This window comes from Esox lucius, chromosome 16 (assembly GCF_011004845.1).
Source record: "Esox lucius isolate fEsoLuc1 chromosome 16, fEsoLuc1.pri, whole genome shotgun sequence".
NCBI lineage: Eukaryota > Metazoa > Chordata > Actinopteri > Esociformes > Esocidae > Esox > Esox lucius.
In genome coordinates, this window is record NC_047584.1 from 696640 (window position 1) to 721983 (window position 25344).

Consider the following 25344-nt stretch of genomic DNA (forward strand, 5'->3'; position numbering starts at 1 on the left):
TTCGCCTTTCGTAGGGATAGTGATGGCGGGGGACGGATCAGGTCTCTATGAATCTGGGGGGGTCATGTCCCCCCCGTCCTAGTGCAATCTGCGCACCTGCTCCAAGGGTATGCAAACCTTTGAACACAACTGTATTTTTTTCAGCCAAAAACCTGATTAAATTCTCAAATCTTGATTAATGACAAATTACTAACTCTCCAACCAACCATGAGTTTTAAAATATTTTTTATTTTCAATAATTCTTATCCAAATGATCTCCCCTCCATCACAAAAAAAGCACATAGATAAAAATAAAAAGAGAATAACAACAACATACATGTTATAAGATTTGCAGACATAAAGGAACCCTAAAGGAGAAGAAACCACAGGTTTGCCGTAGACAACACCTCTGAAGTATAGCGTAATCGGGATCAATAATATTATGGACAAGACTGACATCAATTTCCAGTATTGCTTCCTGCTAGGTTTGCAAAATTCCCAAAACCCTCCATCTGGGATATCTGATCACCCTAAGCCAGAAAATGTGGAAAAAAAACAGAATTTTCAAAGTCTTAAACTGGCAGGTGCAAGCATGTCCCTCATACTTTGTGCATGCAATTGGCAAATAATACTTTGATATTAAGTTAACTTATTTCAATTTCACCCTTTCAAAATAAAGAATAATATAGTACTTCATTCAAGAATCAGGGCTGTTGCAGAATCATAAAACATATTAATGCATGTGAAGTTGTCATCTACCAAAATGTTACAACTTGTTGCCATGTTTGCAGTGTTCATGGTTTGTTCTCAAGTGTAGTCTCTTCCTCTATCTGCTGTAGTACAGTGATGTCACATAGAGATTGGCTGGCCAGCTAGAGGGGAAATAAGGAAAATAATAAAACTGCAAATCACATGACAGCCTAACTCAACAAACAAACTCACAAACTCTCATTGCAACTACACATAGTACCCACATCTAAATATGTTTACCGCTGCTTGTCACTGAAGTGGAGAAACTATATAAAAAAAACAGCTATGCAGATTTAATCTCTAGCAACATTTACTGAATAACTGATAAAATCACACCTGACAAGGACAGAGTCTTAAGCACGGTAAAAAGATTTTGCACCTCTATTCTAAAATTTTTCTAACAGTAGTAAAAGAACCAGGTTCCCACTACATGCTTACATACTGCTACTAGAAATGTTTCAATGCATTTAAAACAGGGTCTGTGACTATTTTTATCCAATGCAGATTTATTTAATTTTGATGTCACTTGACCTTCATTTTTGTTACAATTCTGCACTTTTGCATTTGCAAAGTGTGCAAAATTAAACATTTTTAACTGAATTTATTGAATTTCTTGTATAAGGACGCCTGCCGAGCTTGCCCCTCGCCAAAACCAGCGCACATTCCTCCTTTAGATCATGTTTATAGTAGCTTGTTTGTGTTCCTGTTTAGTTCTCTCTAACCCATTTGGTTTTGTTGTGTTTAATAAATACATTTGGGTCTTGACACCCTTGTCTCATCTCCTTGCTGTGCCCCGCTACAACAGTATATGTAATCCATGAGGCAAACGGCAAGAGCCACACCAGATTATACCTGGTCAAATTCACATTTTTGTAACATTATCAGAATTTCAACATATCAACCGTTCTTAATCCATCGGATTGATATTGTTCACAATGTTCAAATTAACTGCAGTATTAAGTGATAGGAAATCTTTAAAAAAAAACTACTATTGTGAACTAAAAGTTTTCAATGACATAGGTCTATAAGAGAACAGAGATGAGTTACTCAACTATAAAGCTAGCATCAGACACAGACCAAGATTTTGTTAGACTCATGTTCTCAGTTCGTCACTTATTCAACTGAAAATATTTTTTGGTTGTTGGTGCTCATGCCGAGTGCTCAGTGCGATGTACGGTGTGAGGCACAACCATAGGGTGAAATGCTGTGTTTTAAGGTTGACACCATAACTACTAGCTAGTATCACTACATAGTTTCCCAAAGGCCCACAAAAACATCCTCTCCAGGAGCATAAGGGGAACTACACTCACCTGAAGGATTATTTGGAACACCATACTAATACTGTGTTTGAGCCCCTTTCGCCTTCAGAACTGCCTTAATTCTACGTGGCATTGATTCAAAAAGGTGCTGAAAGCATTCTTTAGAAATGTTGGCCCACATTGATAGGATAGCATCTTGCAGTTGATGGAGATTTGTGGAATGCACATCCAGGGCACAAAGCTCCCGTTCCACCACATCCCAAAGATGCTCTATTGGGTCGAGATCTGGTGACTGTGGGGGCCATTTCAGTACAGTGAACTCATTGTCATGTTCAAGAAACCAATTTGAAATGATTCGAGCTTTGTGACATGGTGCATAATCCTGCTGGAAGTAGCCATCAGAGGATGGGTACATGGTGGTCATAAAGGGATGGACATGGTCAGAAATAATGCTCAGGTAGGCCGTGGCATTTAAACGATGCCCAATTGGCACTAAGGGGCCTAAAGTGTGCCAAGAAAACATCCCCCACACCATTACACCACCACCACCAGCCTGCACAGTGGTAACAAGGCATGATGGATCCATATCCTCATTCTGTTTATGCCATATTCTGACTCTACCATCTGAATGTCTCAACAGAAATCGAGACTCATCAGACCAGGCAACATTCTTCCAGTCTTCAACCCAGTGGGGTCTTCTGCTGTTGTAGCCCATCCGCCTCAAGGTTGTGCGTGTTGTGGCTTCACAAATGCTTTGCTGCATACCTCGGTTGTAACAAGTGGTTATTTCAGTCAAAGTTGCTCTTCTATCAGCTTGAATCAGTTGGCCCATTCTCCTCTGACCTCTAGCATCAACAGGGCATTTTCGCCCACAGGACTGCCGCATACTGGATGTTTTTCCCTTTTCACACCATTCTTTGTAAACCCTAGAAATGGTTGTGCGTGAAAATCCCAGTAACTGAGCAGATTGTGAAATACTCAGACCGGCTCGTCTGGCACCAACAACCATGCCACGCTCAAAATTGCTTAAATCACCTTTCTTTCCCATTCTGACATTCAGTCTGGAGTTCAGGAGATTGTCTTGACCAGGACCACACCCCTAAATGCATTGAAGCAACTGCCATGTGATTGATTAGATAATTGCATTAATGAGAAATTGAACCGGTGTTCCTAATAATCCTTTAGGTGAGTGTATCTTCATAGGGGAGAATACAACATTCTGTAAAAAAATTTTATGGATCAATGTCTTTATTTTATAGCCGTCGTTCATGCAATTTGTCACTTAATATGTGAGTCGTAAAACTGTTTAGACAGCCTGCCAAAGAGTTTCTATGGCAGAAAAAAATTCTGTACCCAGAAGTCATTGTCATACTCACTTTTGAATCGCATGTAGCAAGAGTTACAGTAGAGCTGTCTGTTTCGTATTCTGACCTCAGCTCCAGCCTCTGATCCTCCCAGGTCAGACTTACAGTCGATGCACTTGAAACAAGACAAAGTAGGGAATAGTCAGTGAGAGCTTCCAAAGATCCCTTCATCTGAGACAGGGAGAGAGGATGATTTGACCGCTGGAGAAAAGCTAAGACACTCAGACAGAAAAAAAATAGCCATGGGGAGAGCGATGACACAATCAGATAAACAAAGCCTATGGAAATGTCTGACTAACAAACAGAGACCAATGAGATTATAGAAACCAACAGTTCAAGCCCAAGCATGCATGCATTGCCTTTTGGAAGTCTCAATGTAATTTCAGCAGTTCCAATTAAGTATTTAGTTGTGAATAATGAGGTCAAGATATGATGAGTGTGGTCTGGCAAAAATGCAGTCAAATTTCAAGGACAACCAAGGAAACAATGTCCCCAAAATGCTTGCCATTTCTAGAGTAAACTAGACATTAGGAAACTTGGAAAATATATATCTTTAATAAAACTACAATTATGGAAACATTCAGTCAAGTTATACTAGGAACCAGAATTAAATGGTAATCATTTGCTGGAAATCTATTTAATAATCTAGTATGTCTTTTGTTTTCTTAGTTTTGTGTTTATTGTTATACCAGATCAGACCTGAGGCCTATACTACGAAGCAAGTTCAACATGCCCAGGATTTCTTTTTGTTAGCTAGCTTCACTAAACCAGACAACCGCAATCCCCCATAAGAGGTGTCCCGAACTGTGGTCATCAATTTGTTAAATCGACCCAGGTTTTTTACAATCTAGCAACGAGTGTGTTCACATAAAAAGGGCGGTGTTTGCACCATATGACCAGGGTAGTCAAGATGAGCAAATGATCATTTGCAAAATATGATTTATATATTTATGCAGCTCTGGAAAAAATTTACAGACCACTCCTAATTAGGGATTGGACCGTAGAGGAATCGAGTAAGCTCATCTTCTCTGATGAGTCAAATTTTCCCAACACCTAATGGTTAGACGGAGACCTGGAGAGGCCTACAAGCCACAGTGTCTCACACCCACTGTGAAATTTGGTGGAGGATTGGTGATTATCTGGGGATGCTTCAGCAAGGCTGGAATCGGGCAGATTTGTCTTTGTGAAGGACGCATGAATCAAGCCAAGTACAAGGTTATCTTGGAAGAACACCTGCTTCCTTTTGCTCTGACAACGTTCCTCAACTCTGAGAATTGGGTTTTTCCAGCAGCACAATGCTCCACACAGCCAGGTCAATCAAGGTGTGGATGGAGGACCTCCAGATCAAGACCCTGTCATGACCAGCCCAATCTCCTGACCTGAGCCCCATTGAAAACCTCTGGAATTTGATCAAGAGGAAGATGGATGGTCACAAGCCATCAAACAAAGGGAAGCTACTTGAATTTTTGTGCCAGGAGTGGCATAAAATCACCCAAGATCATGTAATGTGATGGACTGGTGGTGAGAGCATGCCATATAATTTTGCAGCGGTCTCTTTTCCAGAGCTGTATATGCTGCCAAAAAAAGGAAGGAAATCTGGCTAAAAAATTGCGAACTGTGTAAATGTGGAACTTACAAGGCTTACCAGTATCACTGCCCCATTATTAATGCACAACTAGATCTGACTATATGCACTCCATTAAATTCATGTGTTGATAAGATTCATTCTTATGGCATGTAAGACAATTTTGGCTGTGTTCTTTCAGTTGTAACCCTGTCAGTGTTAAGTGGTCTTGGGAGCAAATAAAAGTGAAAAAATTAAACATCAATGTGTATTTGAAAGGACTCCATGGTGGAGAGATAGTCAAGCTGTGACACCTGTGCTGTGTGAATATTTCTATGCGTGCAAAAAAGGAATTATCTTTAACTGTCCAGCCTACTGCTTTTTCTGAAAACCCTTAGTGTCCATGCAGGCAATGTACCACTATGCCCAAACAATGACTATCCTTGTTTTTAAATTACCTGCACATTGATGGTGTGGAATGACTTGCGATTAACAAAATCGCCTTCATTCTCACCCATTGATGCTGTTATCAGAATATGGGTTTAATCTATGGCACTGATCACTCTGGGGAACCCTATGAAAGGTGTATGTTGCACTTAATATACAATAATAAACGTCATAGGGTCTACATTATTTATAGAGGAAGTTGTCAACGTACGTTATTGTCTACCTGGTATTTCATAAAAACCCTATTTAATAGAGTGCATGGGCAAGTGGCCTGGTAACACAACAAATGTATCAAGTAGATCTGTTAGAGCAAGAACCACCTTGGAAATTGTGCAGCAGACTGTGTTTTTGCTCAGGTTCTCCGCATCATTCACAGCACACATAAAACTACCTGTAGCAAAAAAAACAACGCTATTCGTATACTCTTGCGGAACTGTGAGCACACAACGTTGATGTGTTGCACTGGCAACATACGGCTCAAGAAGCTGACAAAAATACGTAAATCCCTCTACTGAGAATCTATATTTTTCATAAAGATACTCATCAGAGAAAGCCTACGTGTTTTCTCAGTCTCTAAGTATTCTTGCTTTTCTGAGAGACCCTCTCACTGTCCGTGCACTGAGCTCCACAAAATCGAATAATGGTGATGCCATTTTAGATCAAGAATTATACGTGTTGATCTGTTATCTTGAATATAACCTGCTCCAGTGTAACCCAGTAACAAGTGAACCACTGTCGTGACACTGACAACCCAAGATTCAACCTGAAGCTAGCTTGCTAACCACAAATCCTGCTTTGTAGTATGGGCCTCAGATTGGGATCCAATCATGCTGTTTAGGTTAGTTTCTGATACAGTAGATCTTCGTCACAGTGTCTATATTACGTTAATATAGACTAATTTCGTTAATCTGGTTAGTATTAAGATGACCAATCAGGTTTAGTCTCTGCTAGGGAACAGTCTTGACCGTAATCTCCAGATTAGGGAGGTTTAGTCATAGAACTTTGAACTCTTACCTTAAAACAGGTCAGATGATAGCAAAGTCCCAGGGACTCGATGATCATGGCGGCTCCTTTGCCCAGCGCTGTGTCACAGAACGTACAGATTTTCTTGCCACTCACTGACCTGAGATTACAGAATGCAGGACCCAGTAGGAACCAGAACACAGACACATTCAACAAACTTGTTCAGGACAAGGCCTAGGGTCAATAATCAAAATAACCTGAAAAGATTTCAGTCAGACCTAATTGCATGCAGTTCATATTTAATAAAAGAAAATGACAACAAGGCTGGATGTACATTCCAGTAAGCATCCAACAGTTTGCTCAACCACTTTCTGGAGAGTGAAGGAACTGAAACATTTAAATTCTATGTTTATTTACATATTCAATGATCCTTCATTATTGAAGGATCATTGAATATGTAAACATATGTACTTAATTTCTGTCCTAGTAGGCAATCATTGGAATGTTAATGGTTTACAAACGTTTCTGTAAGGTGTGAATGCAGGGACAAAATATTTGCTTGTTATTGCCTAGCTTGCTTACTTCTCAAGATAACACCACTATGTCATATGAGATGCCCCCAGAACAGAACGGAATGTGTGTCCCTATTTGATAAGGGGTCTATTCTTCAGGACTAACTTTGTTATCCTTAGGTCAGTAAACCAACCCCCACACCTTTAGTTTTGGGATATAAACAAGGGTGGGGTTTGGGAAAGCTCTCTCTTGCATTTTCCTCACTACTGCCTGCATCTTTGCTCTTGCAACTTCTTAATGTCTCCGGAGAACTTCTATCTTTGATACTTGTACTGTAATTCTAACTCTCTTTGTATATTGATTTAATTAGTTACTTTATTTATTGAATATTTGGAATGAATCTTAAAAGGGTCAAAATCCAGTAACTTCAAGAGTTGTAGCCCTGAAGTGGTGCTGAAGTTTTGCTAAGAAGTAACACTTGGTGTAATCAATCCAACCTAAGAGTGTGTCCCAATACTCAAAAAATATCCCCCTTTCCTGGATGGGTGAAACCAACTTAGTAAAAACCCTACTTTCTCCTCTGTCCGATAAAAGATGACAGAGACAAAAAACAAACAAAACCTGGTGTTTGGGACACTAAGCCGTATCGTACATTACGAAGGCTAACAAATAAATGTTTTTGATGTAACCTTACACTCAGATCTAAAATCAAACAGGGGTAGGCAAATTAACAGAAACACCACATGGAAAAGGGCTGTAACTTTGTTACCAAATCAAAATTACAAATGCAACTGCAGAGGTCACATTAGGTTGATTGCCAATTAGCAGTACATACACTGAATAAGCTAAAACATTATAACCACTCACAGGAAAAGCAAATAACAAGGGCACAAGTCAAGGTCTGGGTACAGTAAATGGTAAGCAAACAATCAGTTCTTGAAGTCAACATGTTGGGAGAGAAATGGGCAGTAGTAAACACCTGAGTGACTTTGACAAGGGCTAAATTGTTATGCCCAGACAACTAGGTCAGTGTATCTCTGAAATGGCAAGGCTTGAAGGGTGCTCCCGGTCAGTAATGGTGAGTAAGAGGGAGAGAAAAACCGCAAACAGGTGACAGGGTGTTGGGCGCACAAGGCTCATTGAGGCGCGAGGGGAACGAACGCTATCCCTTCTGGTCTCAACCAATATAAGTTTTACTGTGGCACAAGTCAGGGGCTGCATAGCTGCAGGCCAGTCAGTGCCCACGATGATCCGTCCACTGACGAAATTGCCTATAATGGGCAAGTGAGCATCGGAACTTGACCTTGGAGCAGTAGTATGTCACCTGGTCTGATGAATCACGTTCTCTTTAACATTACGTGGACGGCAGTGCACTTGTGCGCTGTTCACCTGGGGTAGTGATGGCACCAGGACGCACTGTGGTAAGACGACAAGCCGGTGTAAGGAATGTCATGCACCAGTTAAACCTGGGTCGCTGCTAGAGCTGACAGAGATTTTCAACAGGTTTTCCTGACTGGAGTCGGAGTCAAGGCCCAAGACTTTTTCAGAGGGGAATAATTGGCATGCATTTTCTACCGGCATTGCATTTTTCTAGTCATCTGTGATTCCATTACCCGCAGTATTAGACAAAAGAATCAGCTGACAATCGTACACTGTTTACCGGGGGGCAGAGCCACCGACAACTGGCAAATATTGAGAGTAAAGAGATATTGTTTTTCACGCTGGCACCAACAACATTAGGATGAAAAAGTCAGAGGTTACAAAGCAGAACATAGCATCAGCGTGTAAATTATCTAGAAAGATGTGTTGGCATGGAGTAATTGTCTCTGGCCCCTCCCAGCTAGGGGTAGTGACAAGCTCTACAGCAGACTTGCGCAACTCAATCGCTGGCTGAAAACTAGTTCTGCCCTTTGCAGGAGGTAGAGTATGTAGATAACTGACTCTTTTTAGGACTCTCACAGAAATACGGCCAAGCCTGAACTGCTGAAGAGCAACAGGCTCCTTTCATCTACAGTGGATATAAAAAGTCTACACACCCCTGTTAAAATGTCAGGTTTTTGTGATGTAAAAGATTGAGACGAAGATAAATCATGTCAGAACTTTTTCCACTTTTAATGTGACCTATAATGTGAACAATTCAATTGAAAAACAAACTGAAATCTTCGAGGGGGAAAAATGAAAAAAAAAAACTTACAATAACCTGGTTGCATAAGTGTGCACCCTTAAGCTAATACTTTGTTGAAGCACCTTTCGATTTGATTCCAGCACTCAGTCTTTTTGGATAGGAGTCTATTAGCATGGCACATCTTGACGTGGCAATATTTGCCCACTCTTCTTTGCAAAACGCTCCAAATCTGTCAGATTGCGAGGACATCTCCAGTGCACAGCCCTCTTCAGATCACCCCACAAATGTTCAGTTGGATTCAGGTCTGGGCTCTGGCTGAACATAATAAATTGCTCCCTATCCTCCGGATATGTACCAAACTAAGTAAAAATAGTGGAACTTCTGATTTTTTTTTATCTGCACCCAGACATATTAAACAATTATAGGCCAATATCGAACCTCCCATCCTCTCAAAAATCTTAGAAAATGTGTTTCCCAACAACTGAATGCCTTCCTGAAGACAAATAACATTTATGAAATACTACAGTCCGGTTTCAGACCCCATCATAGCACTGAGACTGCACTCGTGAAGGTAATAAATGACCTTCTAATGGCCTCAGACAAAGGTTCCGCATCCGTCCTGTTGCTTCTTGATCTTAGTACAGCCTTTGACACTATTGATCACCTGACCTCTCCTTTGATGAACATATAAAATATATCTCAAAAGTTGCTTATTTTCATCTAGGGAACATTTCAAAAATCTGTAACTTTCTATCAAAAACTGATGCAGAAAAAACTATAAATTTTTCCAGTACAAGCCTCTTTATACTGGCTGCCTGTTAGGGTTAGGGCAGACTTTAAGGTTTTATTGTTAACCTATAAAGCAATACATGTACTTGCTCCTACTTGCCTCGCTGAAATAAGCCAGCCATACATACCTACACGTAACCTTAGATCGCAAGATGCAGGCCTTTTAATTGTACCTAGAATTTCTAACCAAACAGCCGGAGGCCGGGCTTTCTCTCATAGAGCTCCGCTACCGTGGAATGATCTGCCAAATAAGGTTCAATGTGCAGACACAGTGTAAACGTTCAAGTGTCTACTAAAGACTCATCTCTTCAGCATGGTCTATGATTAAGTGCAGTCTGGCCCAGGGGTGTGAAGGTGACCAGAAAGGCTCGATACTGGCCACCCTTGCTGTCTTGCCAGGTGGGCTCTCATCCCCACTGGGATGCCCTCCCTCCAATGCAAATTGGGGGCGGAGTCACTAGCTTGGTGTTGTCTCTATATTGCGCCCATCGTGCAATTGGGTTGAACTCTGCTGGCAATACTCAGCCTTCATTTCAGGGTGGTTGCGATTGGTGGGTGTCCCTTTGGTTGATGCTTGGCAATGTAGGTGGATTGTTTTCCTGCATGTTGGGCCCTGTCCGGGGCCTCCCCCAGATAGGGCCACAGTGTCATTGGACCCCCATCTCAGCCCAAAGGTCTTATGCTGCTATACTATTGTGACTCTGGACTCAGCCCATATGCATTTATTAATCATCACAACTTCATCACACCCAGAAGAGGACTGGTCACCCCTCTGAGCCTGGTTCCTCTCTAGGTGTCTTTCTAAATATCAGCCTTCTTAGGGAGTTTTTCCTAGCCACTGAAATTCAACACTGTTGTTGTTTGCTCCTCTGGGTTTCAGGCTGGGTGTTCTGTAAAAGCAACTTGTGACAACTGCTGTTATAAATACATCTGATTGATGATTGATTGACCAGCAGCATATTAGGCAGGTAGTCATAATGTGTTGGCTCATTAATGCATGTGTCAACAGAGTTACAAAGAGGTTAATTAGTCAGAGCCCAAATTTCAGGTGCACTGATCACAAAAACTTCTACATTATTTAAAGTCAACAGGAACACTCAAAAATCATGACAGCATATGCTGAAAATGAAAAAATTGCATTGGCAAAGAGGAAACGTCGAAGCAGACTGACAGGGATAGATGGACACAAGTACATAAACTCAGCCTAAAAAAACTGCACGTTGTGAAATTTACAAAGCTGGAATGGCAAGTCTGCCATTCAGAAACTGCTTGTATGGAAGACCAACACACAAAGATAGATAACTTGGTATAGGGAGCAAAGCAGCACAAAACCTCTGAGCAATAGAAAAATGTATATGGTCTGTTGAATCATCTTTAACCCCATTTCCTACATTTAGAAGTTTGAAGAAAGCCCAAGGATGCCTCCAGCTCACAATGTCTGCTGCCAACTGTTAAACATGATGTGGTATCCGTAATGGAATTGGAAGCCATCTCATCGGAGTCACTGGGTCCGATGATTGCTCTGCATGGTCGTATAATGGCCAAGGAATATGAGGCCATTTTACACTACCAGGTGACCAGGTCCCTATGGTACACAATGCTCAATTAATTAGAGAACTGTTTTATGAAAATCAGGATGACATCAAATGCCTCCCATGGCCGCCACAATCTTCAGAACATTATTGAACCTTTATGGGAAATTCTGGAGTAGAGAGTAGATTTCCACCTCCTTCATTCCTCCAAGAACTGATGGCTTTTCTTCTTGAATAATTGAGCAATATGCCATTATACACTGTTCAAGACTTGTATGAGAGCATTCCAAGAAGGATTGGAGCTGTTCCCAAAGCAAAGTTTGGCCCTACTTTTTGTTTGTTGATACTAATATATTGTTAGGCGTTTCCGTTATTTTGTCTACTCCCTGTACTTCCAAATTCTGATATTGTATGTATGGATTTGTGATTGGAAGAAAATCTACCAACTCGTTTCATGGTAAGTGAAAGTCTGCCAGCATTGGATCCATTACCTGTTGCGTTGCTCTGAGGATAGATGTGACTCCGATTCGGGGCCAGGAGAAGGGATTGGGCAGAGAGAAGAGGGTGAGTGCTGGGACCAGGCAGATTGGTTGCTCCCTCCGGCTCCTTTGAGGAAACTCATGGAGAGAAAGGAGGGCAGGGTAGCTGAGCCAGGACGACTTCTAACCCCATTGTCACTGTAGCCACCATCGAAGGATGTGGGGTTGAGGCCGGAAACGGTGGAATGAGGCCTACTGTAGTTGGGGATGGATGAGGTGCTTCCTGGTGTCCATGACGAGTGCCAGGAAGAGCAGGGCACGGTGTCCAGGTTGTCCAGAGACTCACCTCTGAAATGTTAAACAAATCAGAAGATTTTAATGTAAGCACACAAATACTCTGTATGCCACTGACCAATGGCACCTGAAAATAGTATAAAATGACATCAAGGCCTAATCCGAACACTGTCACTACAAACAAAAACAAATATATAAAAGTGTTCAAATATGGACACCCAGGGCTGGATTTTCTAAAGCGACAGTACTCATATTCTGCCCATAGGATAGCATTAAGTATACAAAAATAAGTTGACTATTATGGGAAATATAAATGATTTAATGGGAGACTGCTGTTCTATAAATTGTATTTATACAGTTGTGCTCAAAGGTTTGCATACCCTTGAAGAATTGGTAATATACGTACCACTAATAAAGAAAAAATGAGTGAGCTTATGGTATTTACATTCAACTGTAGGTCATAACAGAATGGCAGAACGATAAAACAAAACATTGCAACAAAGAAAAAAGTGAACTGACCCCTGTTCAAAAGTCTGCATACCCTTAGTTCTTAATACTGTGTATTACCTATGGAGATAGAATTGCTTAAAAATTATATTGCAAATACAAAACACGATCTACAAATATATTTCACTACCCATAAATAAACTCCTTTCTACTTGTACCTCAAAACAAGGATTTGAATATATGAAAAATTATTTGCAATTATCCCTCACACCTTTGAACAGTAAATTCACTATCTGCGGATCACATCATATTTGTGGATTGGTTCCTATTTGTTTGTAACATTTTGACTCAAGTTTTGCGATGTTTTATACTACATAAAAATCTACAACTACACAAATTATTAAAAACAAATACATAATTAATGTAAATAGGAAATGCGGTCCACAAATGTAATTCAATAGTCATTTACAACATAAACAATGTTTACACTTTATTTCTGATCAATTTGATGTTATTTTAATTAACAAAATATTTTCTTTAGAAAACAAAGACATTTCTTAGTGATCCCAAACTTTTGAACAGTGGTTTAATTACTTGGGAATTCACATTGATTGAACTTGCAGGTGCCTAAACCGATCACAAGCAGTTGCTAGAGTGAGTCAGCAAGGCACATCTAGTCTAAGCCCCCATTTAAACCTCAGCTTTTGCCTTAAGTTTTGTCTTCAGCAAGTGAAATGCATGCTCAATTGGGCTGAGATCAGGTGATTGTCTTGGCCACTGCAGAATATTTAACTTCTTTGTCTGGGTTGCTTTTGCAGTATGTATTGGGTCATTATCCATCTGTAAAGTGAAGCGCCATCCAATCTTTGCTGAATTTGGCTCAATCTGAGCACACAATATATCCCTATACACTTAATCCGGCTGCTTCTGTCACATCATCAATAAACACTAGTGACCCAGTGCCACTGGAAGCCATGCATGCCCATGCCATCACACTGCCTCCACTGTTTTTTACAGATGGTGTGGTATGCTTCCAATCATGAGCCGTTCCAAGCCTTCTCCACTTTTTTCTTCCCATCCTTCTGCCACAGATTGATCTTAGTTTAATCTGTCCCAAGAATGCTGTTCCAGACCTGACTTTTTTTTATATGTTTTTTGGTTAATCTGGCCTTTCTATTCTTGAGGTTTATGAATGCTTTGCACCTTGTGGTGAACCCTCTGTATTTGCACTCATTAAGTCCTCTCTTTATGGTAGACTTGGATAAGGTCATGCCTACCTCCTGGAGTGTTCTACACTTGGCTGGATGTTGTAATGGGGTTTTTCTTCACCATAGAATGATCCTACGATCATCCACCACTGTTGTCTTCTGTGGGCATCCAGGCCTTTTTGTGTTGCAGAGCTCACCAGTGCCTTCTTTTTTTCTCATAATGTACCAAACTGTTCATTTGGCCACTCCTAATGCTCCTGCTGTCTTTCTGATGGAATTTCTTTTTTGAAGACTAAGGATGGCCGTTTCACTTGCGCGGAGCGCTCCACATTGTGTGTTCACAGCAACAGTTTCCAAATGCAAATTCCACACCTGAAATCAACTCCAGAGCTTTTACCTGCATATCTGATGATGAAATAACAAAGGAATAGCTCACACCTGTCCACGAAACAGCTTTTGAGTCAATAGTCCAATTACTTTTGGTCCCTTGAAAAAGAGGGGGCTACATATTAAAGAGCTGTAATTCCTAAACCCTTCCTCCACCTAACTGTACGTTTGTATGTCTTTATTGCCAAAATCTCCTACAGTCAAATACTTTTTGTGGCACTACTGAGTTTGGCATGCAAGAATATGGTCTTATCCTAATGTGACTTTATAGTTACAATAGGAGCACATTATAAATAGAATTTATAAAATGAAATAAACATTTTAGGGCAATGATGGCTGAATTATTAGCCTTATTATCCTTATAATACACTAGTCGAATAAGAAATTGGAGATATGACTCATTTTGCCTATGATTTATTTATAGTGATACACTTGAAACAAATAGCCAACCGAAAACTACAGACAGTGCCTTCCCATGTGATCAACTTGCCTTAAAAAATCAAATGAAACAAAGCCAAACGTGGTCATCAATTGCTGCCTTGATGTACACAATTAAATAAAAGCTTTTTGCTACGAAGATCAGTGAAATATGTAGGCTAAACTGTCCTCTCAACAAGGAAACAAGTCGCAGCAATGAGAATTGAGAGTGCGCGCGTTACGCGAAGGGGGGGAGATTGCCATTTACAGCTTTGAAAATCATTAACTTATTCATTGATTGTCATATATGCATCAAACAACATGTGATTTATTCTATAAATACCTGGCATACTTTTGCAATCTTTGATTTCAATAGAAATTCTACTTAAGATTTAGTAGAAATTCCTGAAATATGTAATAGCACAATTAAAGCTTTGAAATTCAATTATTTATTCATTGATTGACATATTTGAATCAGACTATAAATGCCTGCCATTCTTTGACAACCTTTGTTTTTGAAAAATATTCTACTTACAATATAGTAAAGATTCCTGAAATATGTAATAGCACAATTATAGATTTGAAAATCAATAACTTATTAATTGATTGACATATTCAAATCACGTAACATCTGATACATTCTATAAATGCCTGGCATACTTTTACGACCCTTGTTTTAGAAAAATATTCTATTTAGGATTAAGTAGAAATTCCTGAAATCTGTCATTGCGCAATTACAGCTTTGAAAATCAATAACTTATTCATTGATTGACATATATACATCAAACAATGTCGGATTTCTTCTATAAATGCCTGCCATACCTTTACAACCTTTGTTTTCAATAGAATTTCTACTTAGAGATTTCAGGAATGTCTACTAAATCCTAATATTGCAATTAGGGTTTTGAAAATGAATAACTCATTCATTGATTGTCATATATACATCAAACTACATGTGATTTATTCTATAAATACCTGGCATACTTTTACAATCTTTGATTTTAATAGAATTTCTACTTAAGATTTAGTAGAAATTCCTGAAATCTCTAATACCGCAATTAAAGCTTTGAAAATCTAATACTAATACTGTGTTTGACCCCCTTTCGCCTTCAGAACTGCCTTAATTCTACGTGGCATTGATTCAACAAGGTGCTGAAAGCAATCTTTAGAAATGTTGGCCCATATTGATAGGATAGCATCTTGCAGTTGATGGAGATTTGGGGGATGCACATCCAGGGCACGAAGCTCCCGTTCCACCACATCCCAAAGATACTCTATTGGTTTGAGATCTGGTGACTGTGGGGGCCATTTCAGTACAGTGAACTCATTGTCATGTTCAAGAAACCAATTTGAAATGATTTGTGTTTTGTGACATGGTGCATTATCCTGCTGGAAGTAGCCATCAGAGGATGGGTACATGGTGGTCATAAAGGTATGGACATGGTCAGAAACAATGCTCAGGTAGGCCGTGGCATTTAAACGATGCCCAATTGGCACTAAGGGGCCTAAAGTGTGCCAAGAAAACATCCCCCACACCATTACACCACCACCAGCCTGCACAGTGGTAAAAAGGCATGATGGATCCATGTTCTCATTCTGTTTACGCCAAATTCTGACTCTACCATCTGAATGTCTCAACAGAAATCGAGACTCATCAGACCAGGCAACATTCTTCCAGTCTTCAACTGTCCAATTTTGGTGAGCTTGTGCAAATTGTAGCCTCTTTTTCCTATTTGTAGTGGAGATGAGTGGTACCCGGTGGGGTCTTCTGCTGTTGTAGCCCGTCTGCCTCAAGGTTGTGCGTGTTGTGGCTTCACAAATGCTTTGCTGCATACCTCGGTTGTAACGAGTTGTTATTTCAGTCAAAGTTGCTCTTCTATCAGCCTGTGAAATCAGTCTGTGAAATACTCAGTCCGGCCCATCTGGCACCAACAACCATGCCATGCTCAAAATTGCTTAAATCACCTTTCTTTCCCATTCTGACATTCAGTTTGGAGTTCAGGAGATTGTCTTGACCAGGACCACACCCCTAAATGCATTGAAACAACTGCCATGTGATTGTTTGATTAAATAATTGCATTAATGAGAAATTGAACAGGTGTTCCTAATAATCCTATAGGTGAGTGTATACACATCAACCAATTCGAAAGCTCTATTTTGGTCTCTCATCACTTCAGATTACAGTGTGCCAGAAACTGAGGCATGTCAAGGTGTGGTCGGGCATATTGTAACTGGGATTTTTCGTGGCATTGGCACAGTAAAGCCTTCTTTGTAGCAACTTGACCATGCAGCTAATTTTTGTTCAAGTATCATCGTATTGTCAGTCAGTCACTCACTCACTCAGTAAGAAACATTCGCTCTTCTTCAAAAATAATACCTCCTGATGGGGCTGGAGGTGGGATCCTTTCTGGTGGCAGTGCTGGTGGAACGCTGGCGTATCCAGCTGTTGTCTGTGGATAATTGGGTCTTCTTCTTCATTTCCTGCAGGATCTGCTGCCGCTCCAGCTCTGCCTCGGACAGTGTCTGCTGGCCTTTCCTCCATGAAGCCTCACCCAGCCCACCACTGCTACCCACTGCATAACAATGACAGAGGAGAGGAAGTCCGCAGATAGACATTTGAGGCCAATGAGACTGAATAGTAATTCGAACATTCATTATCATGATGGAACAACTGCAGAACAGTGATTCGTTTTCTGTATGCATCTTCAGTGACCCTTAGTGGTGATCAAGACAGAATGTCAAATTTGGAAGGGTCTGATTATGTATTAACAAATGCAAACCGCAATTGATCGGCTTAATTGATTGTTTCCTGCATTGATTAAACAGAAGCTGTCGGGAGCAGTTGAGGCACAGCAGAGGCTATGAAGCACACCTCTTTCTGGCTCCCTGTATTTCATGGCGTTTAAGATGTTTCTCCTTTCCAACTCCAGCTCTGATGCGGCCTGAAGACTCTGGGCCCTTTTGTCTGCTTTTCGTCTCAACTCCTCCTCTAGTAGCCTCTGGGCCATTCCGCCTGAGCCTTTGTGCCAGCCTGGGCACAGTGTTTACAGTATTCACACCCACCGATACACAGTTGTACACATGCACTTACATAGACACACCAGCTTCTCTTAATAAGGTGAATAGCTATATAATGTGTGGTTTAATTTCCACCTGATGGGATCCATGAACACAGTCAATGATATGGACTGAATATTATTGAAAACATTGACTAGCCATTAATTAATCCCCACTGACCTGTCATCTCTGGTTTCTCCATGTCATCAAGGTCTGGAGTAGATTTGGACTTTTCCCTGACAATCACAACAAATCATATTTAGGGGCGGATAATCAATAATATTATGATCTCGCAGTAATGTACACTGTAAAAAAAATACATTTTAAGTCCAACATTATTGATTGACTTAGTCTGTCCTAAATTGTACTATAGAACTTTGCTAATTGGTACAGCACACAGGCTTTGAGTGAAATACTGTATGATACACACTCAGTTGTGCATGTTTACAGGTAAGATGTAAGTATGTATACAAATATTTAAGGCTTCAAGTGCATATGATATATCCTCTTTTCTTTTACTGTTTACTGTTGTCTCTGTTGGTGTGTCAACCTTCTATGTACTTTTGATAATCCGATAATTCAGTTACTTCTACTAAAATAACAATCAGGTCAAAAAAAGCACTCAATTTTGAATATAGTGCAGTGAAATATTATAATAAAAGACAAACCCAACCCCAACCCAACAAAGCATTTGAACCAAGGTCTGATGTATGCAGATCATGACACACTGACCTGTCTGCCATGGATAATACAGGCTTGACCCTTGCATAGCCATAGGAGTCTCCCATCCTACCAGCAGATCGGCAAAATGTTTATGGATTTAAACCAGCAGAAGATAGATGGGGGTAATAAAAAGAAACAGACAGAAGAGAAAAAACACAGGCAGAAAGGAAATGGCAGACCATTAGTTTGTGTTAAAGTGACTATATAAAATGTACGATAGAAATTTGAGCCAGCCAAAAGTTAATCTTAATTTAGAGTTATTAAATGTGATGATTAAAGTACTCATTCAGCACACACAATTCAGAAAGCCTTATACACTATTTTTTAAAGGTTATGGGTATAATGACACACATGATAGAATAAACGAAGACATAATACATGTGTATAAAACATTTAAAATATAATTGGTCCAAAAATGTTTGCAGTGCCTATAATTTTTCCCTTTTCACATTTTCTCTTCGCAAACCTAGTTCTGCTGGCCCGCCATTAAATGGGATGAATGTTGTTGCCCAAGCAGTTTAATATCTGACAGTCTGCGTCTTTAACCCCTACGCTATTTAAACAGCAGGTGTGGGTGCATGTGATACGTGAGCAGGGATGTGGTGTCTGTTTACTCCAAACCAACAACAGGTACAATGGGATTGCTACACTAAATTCAGCATGTTAAATTAGAAATAAATTATTACTGTAGACTGCTAGCTAAATATACAGCACCTATAATAAAAACAATGACTTGAAATACTCCATGGCTGGTTCGTTTCTTTAGAAAACAAATAGACAATTGAATACCTAACCACGATGCCAAGTTAACTATGCTATTTAACGGATGATTTCTAACACTATGCAAATTGAAAACTAGAGCAATACGGAAAACCCTAATACTCAACTCAAATCACTCCAAGACTAGTTTGCTTCTTTAGAAAACAATTAGACAGTTGAACAGCTAACCACTAAACCTTTTAAACTATGCTGTGTAAATAGAAAAACAAGTGCAATGTTTGTCACCGGTGCAGTTTATCCATCACAATATAACGCAAAGTTGTAGTCTATCCTGAACCACTCCTTCAATTTGCCACATTTAGAATGCCATTTAGAATTGCCATTTGTACCGGCACAACTATTTATCCCACTTGTAACATACATTATACTTAATACTTGTAAATGTTCTGCCCTCCTCTATTTGCCTTAATTGCACATTTAGTATTGCCATTTGTACTGCATTCGCCTTCATTCCACATCTATACATTCCAATTGTAATATACATATACTTAATACTTTTTATATTTTCGGCAATCTTATTTGCACTTCTGGTTGGATGCTAACTGCATTTCGTTGTACTGTACTTGACAATGACATTAAAGTTGAATCTAAATCTAATGTAAACAAATTCTAATGCCTAATATGCTTGGTGTATGACAAGGCTCAAACCCTGGTCGCCTGCATGACAGTCCATGTCTTCAAACACAATGCTATTTAACAATGGGTAATCATTCAGTCAATCAATCAGGCAGGCAGGCACTCAGTAAGAGAAATTCACTATTCTTGACCAGCTCCACTGATGCGGTCTGGCAAAAAAAGGATAAGGACCATAATCTATAATTGACTCACTGTTAAATACTTTAACATAATCTTGGATTGGTTCCCCAAATGCAGCTCTTGGGAAACTTAACCAAAGTGTGTATTATTTCTCCACACTGTTTACAGGGTAAGGACAGCAACATTACATTTTTATTATTGGAGTCATTTCTTGTAAGAAAATATTATTAACCATTGCTTTTTCTCCTGTTTTTTCTCTTGCTCCCTACGCTTTTGTTCAGCCTCTTGATGCTTCCTCTCCTCCCTCTCTGCTTCCTTTCTCCTCTGCCATTTCAGCTCCTCTTCCCTCTGCCTCCTCCTCGCCTCTTCCTCCAGTTTTTGCCTCTTCTCCTCCTGAAGACGCAGCTGCTCTTGTTCCTCCTCCTTCCTCCTTCGATGCTCCTCCTCCACTTGCATCCTCTTCTCCTCCTCTTTTCTTCTTTGTGCCTCCTCTTCCCTCTTCCTTCTTTCCTCCTCATGGTCCTCCCTGGTTGGGGAGGTTTGAAAAAAATGGGAGACAGGAGAGAACTGGTTTTTCCTGTTGTCCACCTGCAAATCTCTCGGCTCCTGAGGACAGACAGTAAAGTCTTAGTGCTAGGGTCCTGAGTTTGTAGCTTAGTTTATATCCAGAAAAATGATGTTATGACTCCATACCGCATGGTTTGCACTATCCTCATCTGTCACAGCCTCCCGCTGGGCCCGACGCCACTCCTCCTCCAGCTTCTCCTGGTCACGACGGTATTTTTCCTGATCACACGCAGAGACAGGTTACTTTAAAACACATTTCCTCAGGAGTTTTTGTTAGCAGAAGATTTGTTCAATTACGGTTTCATTATGAAGACAAAAAAATTGTTTAAATTCAAATACTGGCATCCTTGAAATCCCAACAGACATTTCTGTATTTTAGTCTACCAAAACCCAACAAGGGGCAAATGGAGAACAGGCACTATCTAGACTCTACCTAAACCCTGACGATAAAAAGACATCCAACCACTCTGCCTATTTCAACAAGCTTTACACTCTAGCTTCGCAGAATAGTTGCATCTGGTTAGAAGCTTAAAATAAATCTTAGTTTCACTAAGACATAGGGCTGCTTGACCCACAGGGAATAGAGAGGAATAAACAAGCCTTGGCAAACCCATATCTAAAGACTGCCTGCCGGTTTTTAACATCCCCCAAGAATAAGTCCCATTGATTGTACTGATGATTGGTTCAAAGAACCACAGTTACGCTTGTAAACCACTGTGATCTCCACTATTTGGCGGTTTGGAGTGCTTTCCATTTCACTGCTACTAATCTGTAAACAATGTATATATTCACATTTAATGAGTACTTGATCACCTTCCCTAACCTTTTCCAATACTGTTTTCATGCATTTCAGTAACTACAAGCCATATACATACACTGAACAAAATTATAAACGCAACACTTGTTTTTGCCCCCATTTATCATGAGCTGAACTCAAAAATCTAAGACTTTCTCTATGTACACAAAAGGCCTATTTCTCTCAAATATTGTTCACAAATCTGTCTAAATCTGTGTTAGTGAGCACTTCTCCTTTGCCGAGATAATCCATCCACCTCACAGGTGTGGCATATCAAGATGCTGATTAGACAGCATGATTATTGCACAGGTGTGCCTTAGGCTGGCCACAATAAGGCCACTCTAAAATGTGCAGTTTCACTGTAATGTGTTGCAATGCCTCATGCAGTGCAACACATTTCTTTCGCATAGAGTTGATCAGGTTGTTGATTGTCGCCTGTGGAATGTTGGTCCACTCCTTTTCAAAGGCTGTGCCAAGTTGCTGGATATTGACAGGACCTGGAGCATACGGCGTATGTCATATACACCGATCCAGGGCATTCCAAACATGCTCAATGGGTGAAATGTCCGGTGGGTATGCTGGCCATGTAAGAACTGGGATGTTTTCAGCTTCCAGGAATTGTAACATGGGGCCATGCATTATCATGCTGCAACATGAGGTGATGGTCGTGGATGAATGGCACAACAATGGGCCTCAGGATCTCGTCACGGTATCTCTGTGCATTCAAAATGCCATCAATAAAATGCACCTGTTTTCGTTAGAGGAAGAGGAAGGCAACAGCCCTTGTGGACATTCCTGCAGTCAGCATGCCAATTGCACGCTCCCTCAAAACTTGCAACATCTGTGGAATTGTGCTGTGAGATGGAACTGCACATTTTAGAGTGGCCTTATTGTGGCCAGCCTAAGGCACACCTGTGCAATAATCATGCTGTCTAATCAGCATCTTGATATGCCACACCTGTGAGGTGGATGGATTATCTCAGCAAAGGAGAAGTGCTCACTAACACAGATTTAGACAGATATGTGAACAATATTTGAGAGAAATAGGCCTTTTGTGTACATAGAGAAAGTCTTAGATTTTTGAGTTCAGCTCATGATAAATGGGGGCAAAAACAAAAGTGTTGCGTTTATAATTTTGTTCAGTGTATATCTTTCAGATTTTCATTTGATTTACCGTCTTAAAAAAGTATGCGTTATTTAGGCTAATTTATTGTAAATCCTACTTTACGAACCTACTAGTTTTCAAAAGTGTTTTTAATTTTTTTTTAAGTGATAGCCAATATTGTTCTTATTCAAATGGTCCCCAGAGGAATAAGCTAATGTTTTTCGAATCACTGGCACAAAAAAGTTTGAGGAAGACTGCACTCTGTGCAGAGGTCATGTTAGAACTGCTCAAATGAGACATTTGAAGGTGCTGGAAAACAGCTCTTCAGTGGAGTTTTTACATTTACATAAATATTACACAAGGTCTGTGTAATGTTAGATGAAACAAAATATCGAATTTGGTATTGACCCAGGCACACCTACATAAACTAGGCTGTTACCTGTAAGACCCTCTCCTGTTCTATCTGCCATTTCTCCTGCCTGCGACGCTCTGCCTCTGCATCCCAAGACCAGCGGTTAGAAGTAGGAGTAATAGGCGGTACAGGCATCTGACAGATGAGAGGGAGAGAAAATGCCTTCATTCCTTTATAGGTGAGCAAATGAAGGTTGCTTCAGTTCAGTCCACCAAAGTTAATAATCCTGATCCAGAAATATTTTGTTCATGTGACACATACATTAGGGAATTTGGGCTGCCATTTTCTCTACCCTGAAGTGAAGGTAACTGAGTAAGCAAAGAGTCTTTAACAGGGTTATGGATTTTGCTTCCAGGGTGGTAGTTAAAAATCCGGCCATGCATTTCAATCTTCCCATTTTACTTCTACTGCCCATACTGATTCTTCTAGTCGTTGCAGAGATCCTCCAGAGGACACCCCTCAGTTCTCCATTATGCCAATGTTAGTAAACGAAGTGAAGAAGTTACAAAAATTTGACAAAAACTAGTCTGCTAGTTTGGCATGGACATTGACCCACATTTTCTAAGATTGTCTACCTGAATTCTTAACCCTTATCACCTGCCTTTTAAAACTCTTGTTACAATCTGCAGTAATCCAGCAGGATAGGAAATCTGGCACCTTTACTCCCCTGTTAAGGATTGCAGAAAGCTACACCCTGATTGTTATAGGCCTCAAATCTAACTTACTTTTCTAAAACTTTTGAATGCCTGGTCAATAAACAGCAAACACTATCTGGAGTCCCACAGTGTTCTATCACCGGTTTTGTCAGGCTTCATAGCTGGCCACAGGTGCATCACTTCAGGTCTTAAACGACATTGTTTCTGCTTCAAACAAAAGGCATTACTGTGTGTCATTATTGATTTGTCTAAAGCCTTTGATATGGTCAACCACCACATCCTTATTAATAGACTTCACCTAGGGTTCTCAGAGGACGGTCTAGCCTGGTTTGAAAATTATTTTTATGAGTACAATGTATCAAATCTGAGGGACTTCAGTCAATTAGGCTTACCCTATTTTCTGTTAATATAAATTACGTTGCCCTTGCTGCCATTCACTCCTTCATCCACCTTGATGCTGCCGACAATCTTGTACACAAATGGCCACTCACTGAACACTGTGCTGTCCACTCTAGCCAACACTTTCATGGAACAATTAAAATTACAAGTGGTTTGACTTGACATAACTAGTCAATAAATTATATGCGGATCAGGTTCCAGGCATTTCTTTAAATGGCGTCTACATTCGGTTACAAAAAATCAACCACATACAGTGGCTCTCAAAAGTATTCAACCCCTTTGACTTTTCCACATTTTATTGGGTTACAACATGAAATCCAACTGATTTAATCAGGAGTTTCTGACACTGTGCAAAAAGTCAAAATGGCTTTTGTAAAATAAAATCTACAAATTGTTCAAACTTGATTAGAAATACAAAACAGAAAATAACAGATGAGAAGTATTCACCCCTTTAATCAATATTTGATAGAGGAACCTTTACTGCTCAGGGTTTATATGCATATGTCACTACCAGCTTTGCACATCTGAACTGGAATTTTTGCCTATTCTGCTTTGTAAAATGGCTCAAGCTCCATATAGTTCTATGAAAAACTTTAAGAAGGCATTCTTCCAGGATGTGTTTTTGAAATTCTCCCATAAAGGCCAATTTTGTGAAGCAACCAGGCTTTTGTTGCAGTATGCACAATGTCTCCCAGTTCAGCCGTGGAAGAATGTAACTCCTTTTCAGTTGCCATATGCTTCTTCAACTAGTGCCCTTCTCCAGATACTCAGTTTTTGATGACGGCCTGTTCTAGAGATTCACAGTTGTGCCATACTCTTTCTATTCCTTAATAATGGACTTTACAGGGCTCCTCAGAAAATGAAATACCTTGTAAATGCTCCACCAAAGATTGGTGCTTTCAAAGATTATTTCAGATTTGCTTTGAATGTTCCTTCCTCTTCCTCTATTTTCGGTTTTGTACATGTAATAAATTTAGAACCATCAAATTAACTCTGGACCTCAAAGACAGTTCCACTCTGTATTTTCATGGCAACCCTCTAAACTGATTTAGGCTTGGGACACCAGGTGTGTGCAATTAATAATCAGTTGGAACAGAAAATCAGCAGGTTCCTGACCTTACAGGGTAAGGTGAGTTCCCATGATTTAGAACAATTTGTAGATTTAAATGTTCACTTATAGACCTTATTTCTGTTGTTCAGTGGCAATATCTCCTAATTCAAACTAGGTTGTAATATACATGTGGAAAAATCCAAGGGGGTGAATACTTTTGAAAGCCGCTGTGTACAGTCTTCCAGACCCTTCCTTTTCTCCAGGTTTGGTTTTATTATAGACTTATTTCATAATTGTTTTCTTTTCGATCTAATCTACACACAACACCTCACAATGACAAAGCAAAAACAAATTTTTTGAAATGTAATTTACTGTAAATAAAAAAAGAAAATGTCGTACATAAGGATTAGGATCCTTTATTCAGTACCTTGTAAAAATGCCTTTGATAGTGATCACAATATTGAGTAATGCCTCAACTGGCTTTGCACATCTGTATCTAGGCATTTTCTCCCATACTTCCTCGTA

The 25344-nt window shown here is 40.0% G+C and overlaps 1 protein-coding gene across 13 annotated transcripts in view; it reads right to left on the minus strand.

The window, feature by feature from the left end:
- Positions 1–208: 208 nt before the first annotated feature.
- Positions 209–25344, minus strand: part of lmo7a (LIM domain 7a) — a 135423-nt gene continuing 110287 nt past the window's right edge. For 9 of the 13 annotated variants that reach the window (XM_020045238.3, XM_034286799.1, XM_010904359.5 and 6 more), the window contains 11 exons: positions 22741–22848; positions 20527–20619; positions 20066–20439; positions 18307–18363; positions 17755–17810; positions 17390–17548; positions 16895–17090; positions 11777–12112; positions 6378–6486; positions 3365–3467; positions 209–851 (listed from right to left, as the gene is read on the minus strand). In XM_020045238.3, coding sequence (XP_019900797.2) covers positions 829–851; positions 3365–3467; positions 6378–6486; positions 11777–12112; positions 16895–17090; positions 17390–17548; positions 17755–17810; positions 18307–18363; positions 20066–20439; positions 20527–20619; positions 22741–22848 — 1614 coding nt within the window. In that variant the 3' untranslated portion in view covers positions 209–828. The remainder of the gene's footprint in view (positions 852–3364; positions 3468–6377; positions 6487–11776; positions 12113–16894; positions 17091–17389; positions 17549–17754; positions 17811–18306; positions 18364–20065; positions 20440–20526; positions 20620–22740; positions 22849–25344) is intronic. The other 4 variants (XM_034286807.1, XM_034286803.1, XM_034286802.1 and 1 more) reach the window with 2 other exon arrangements.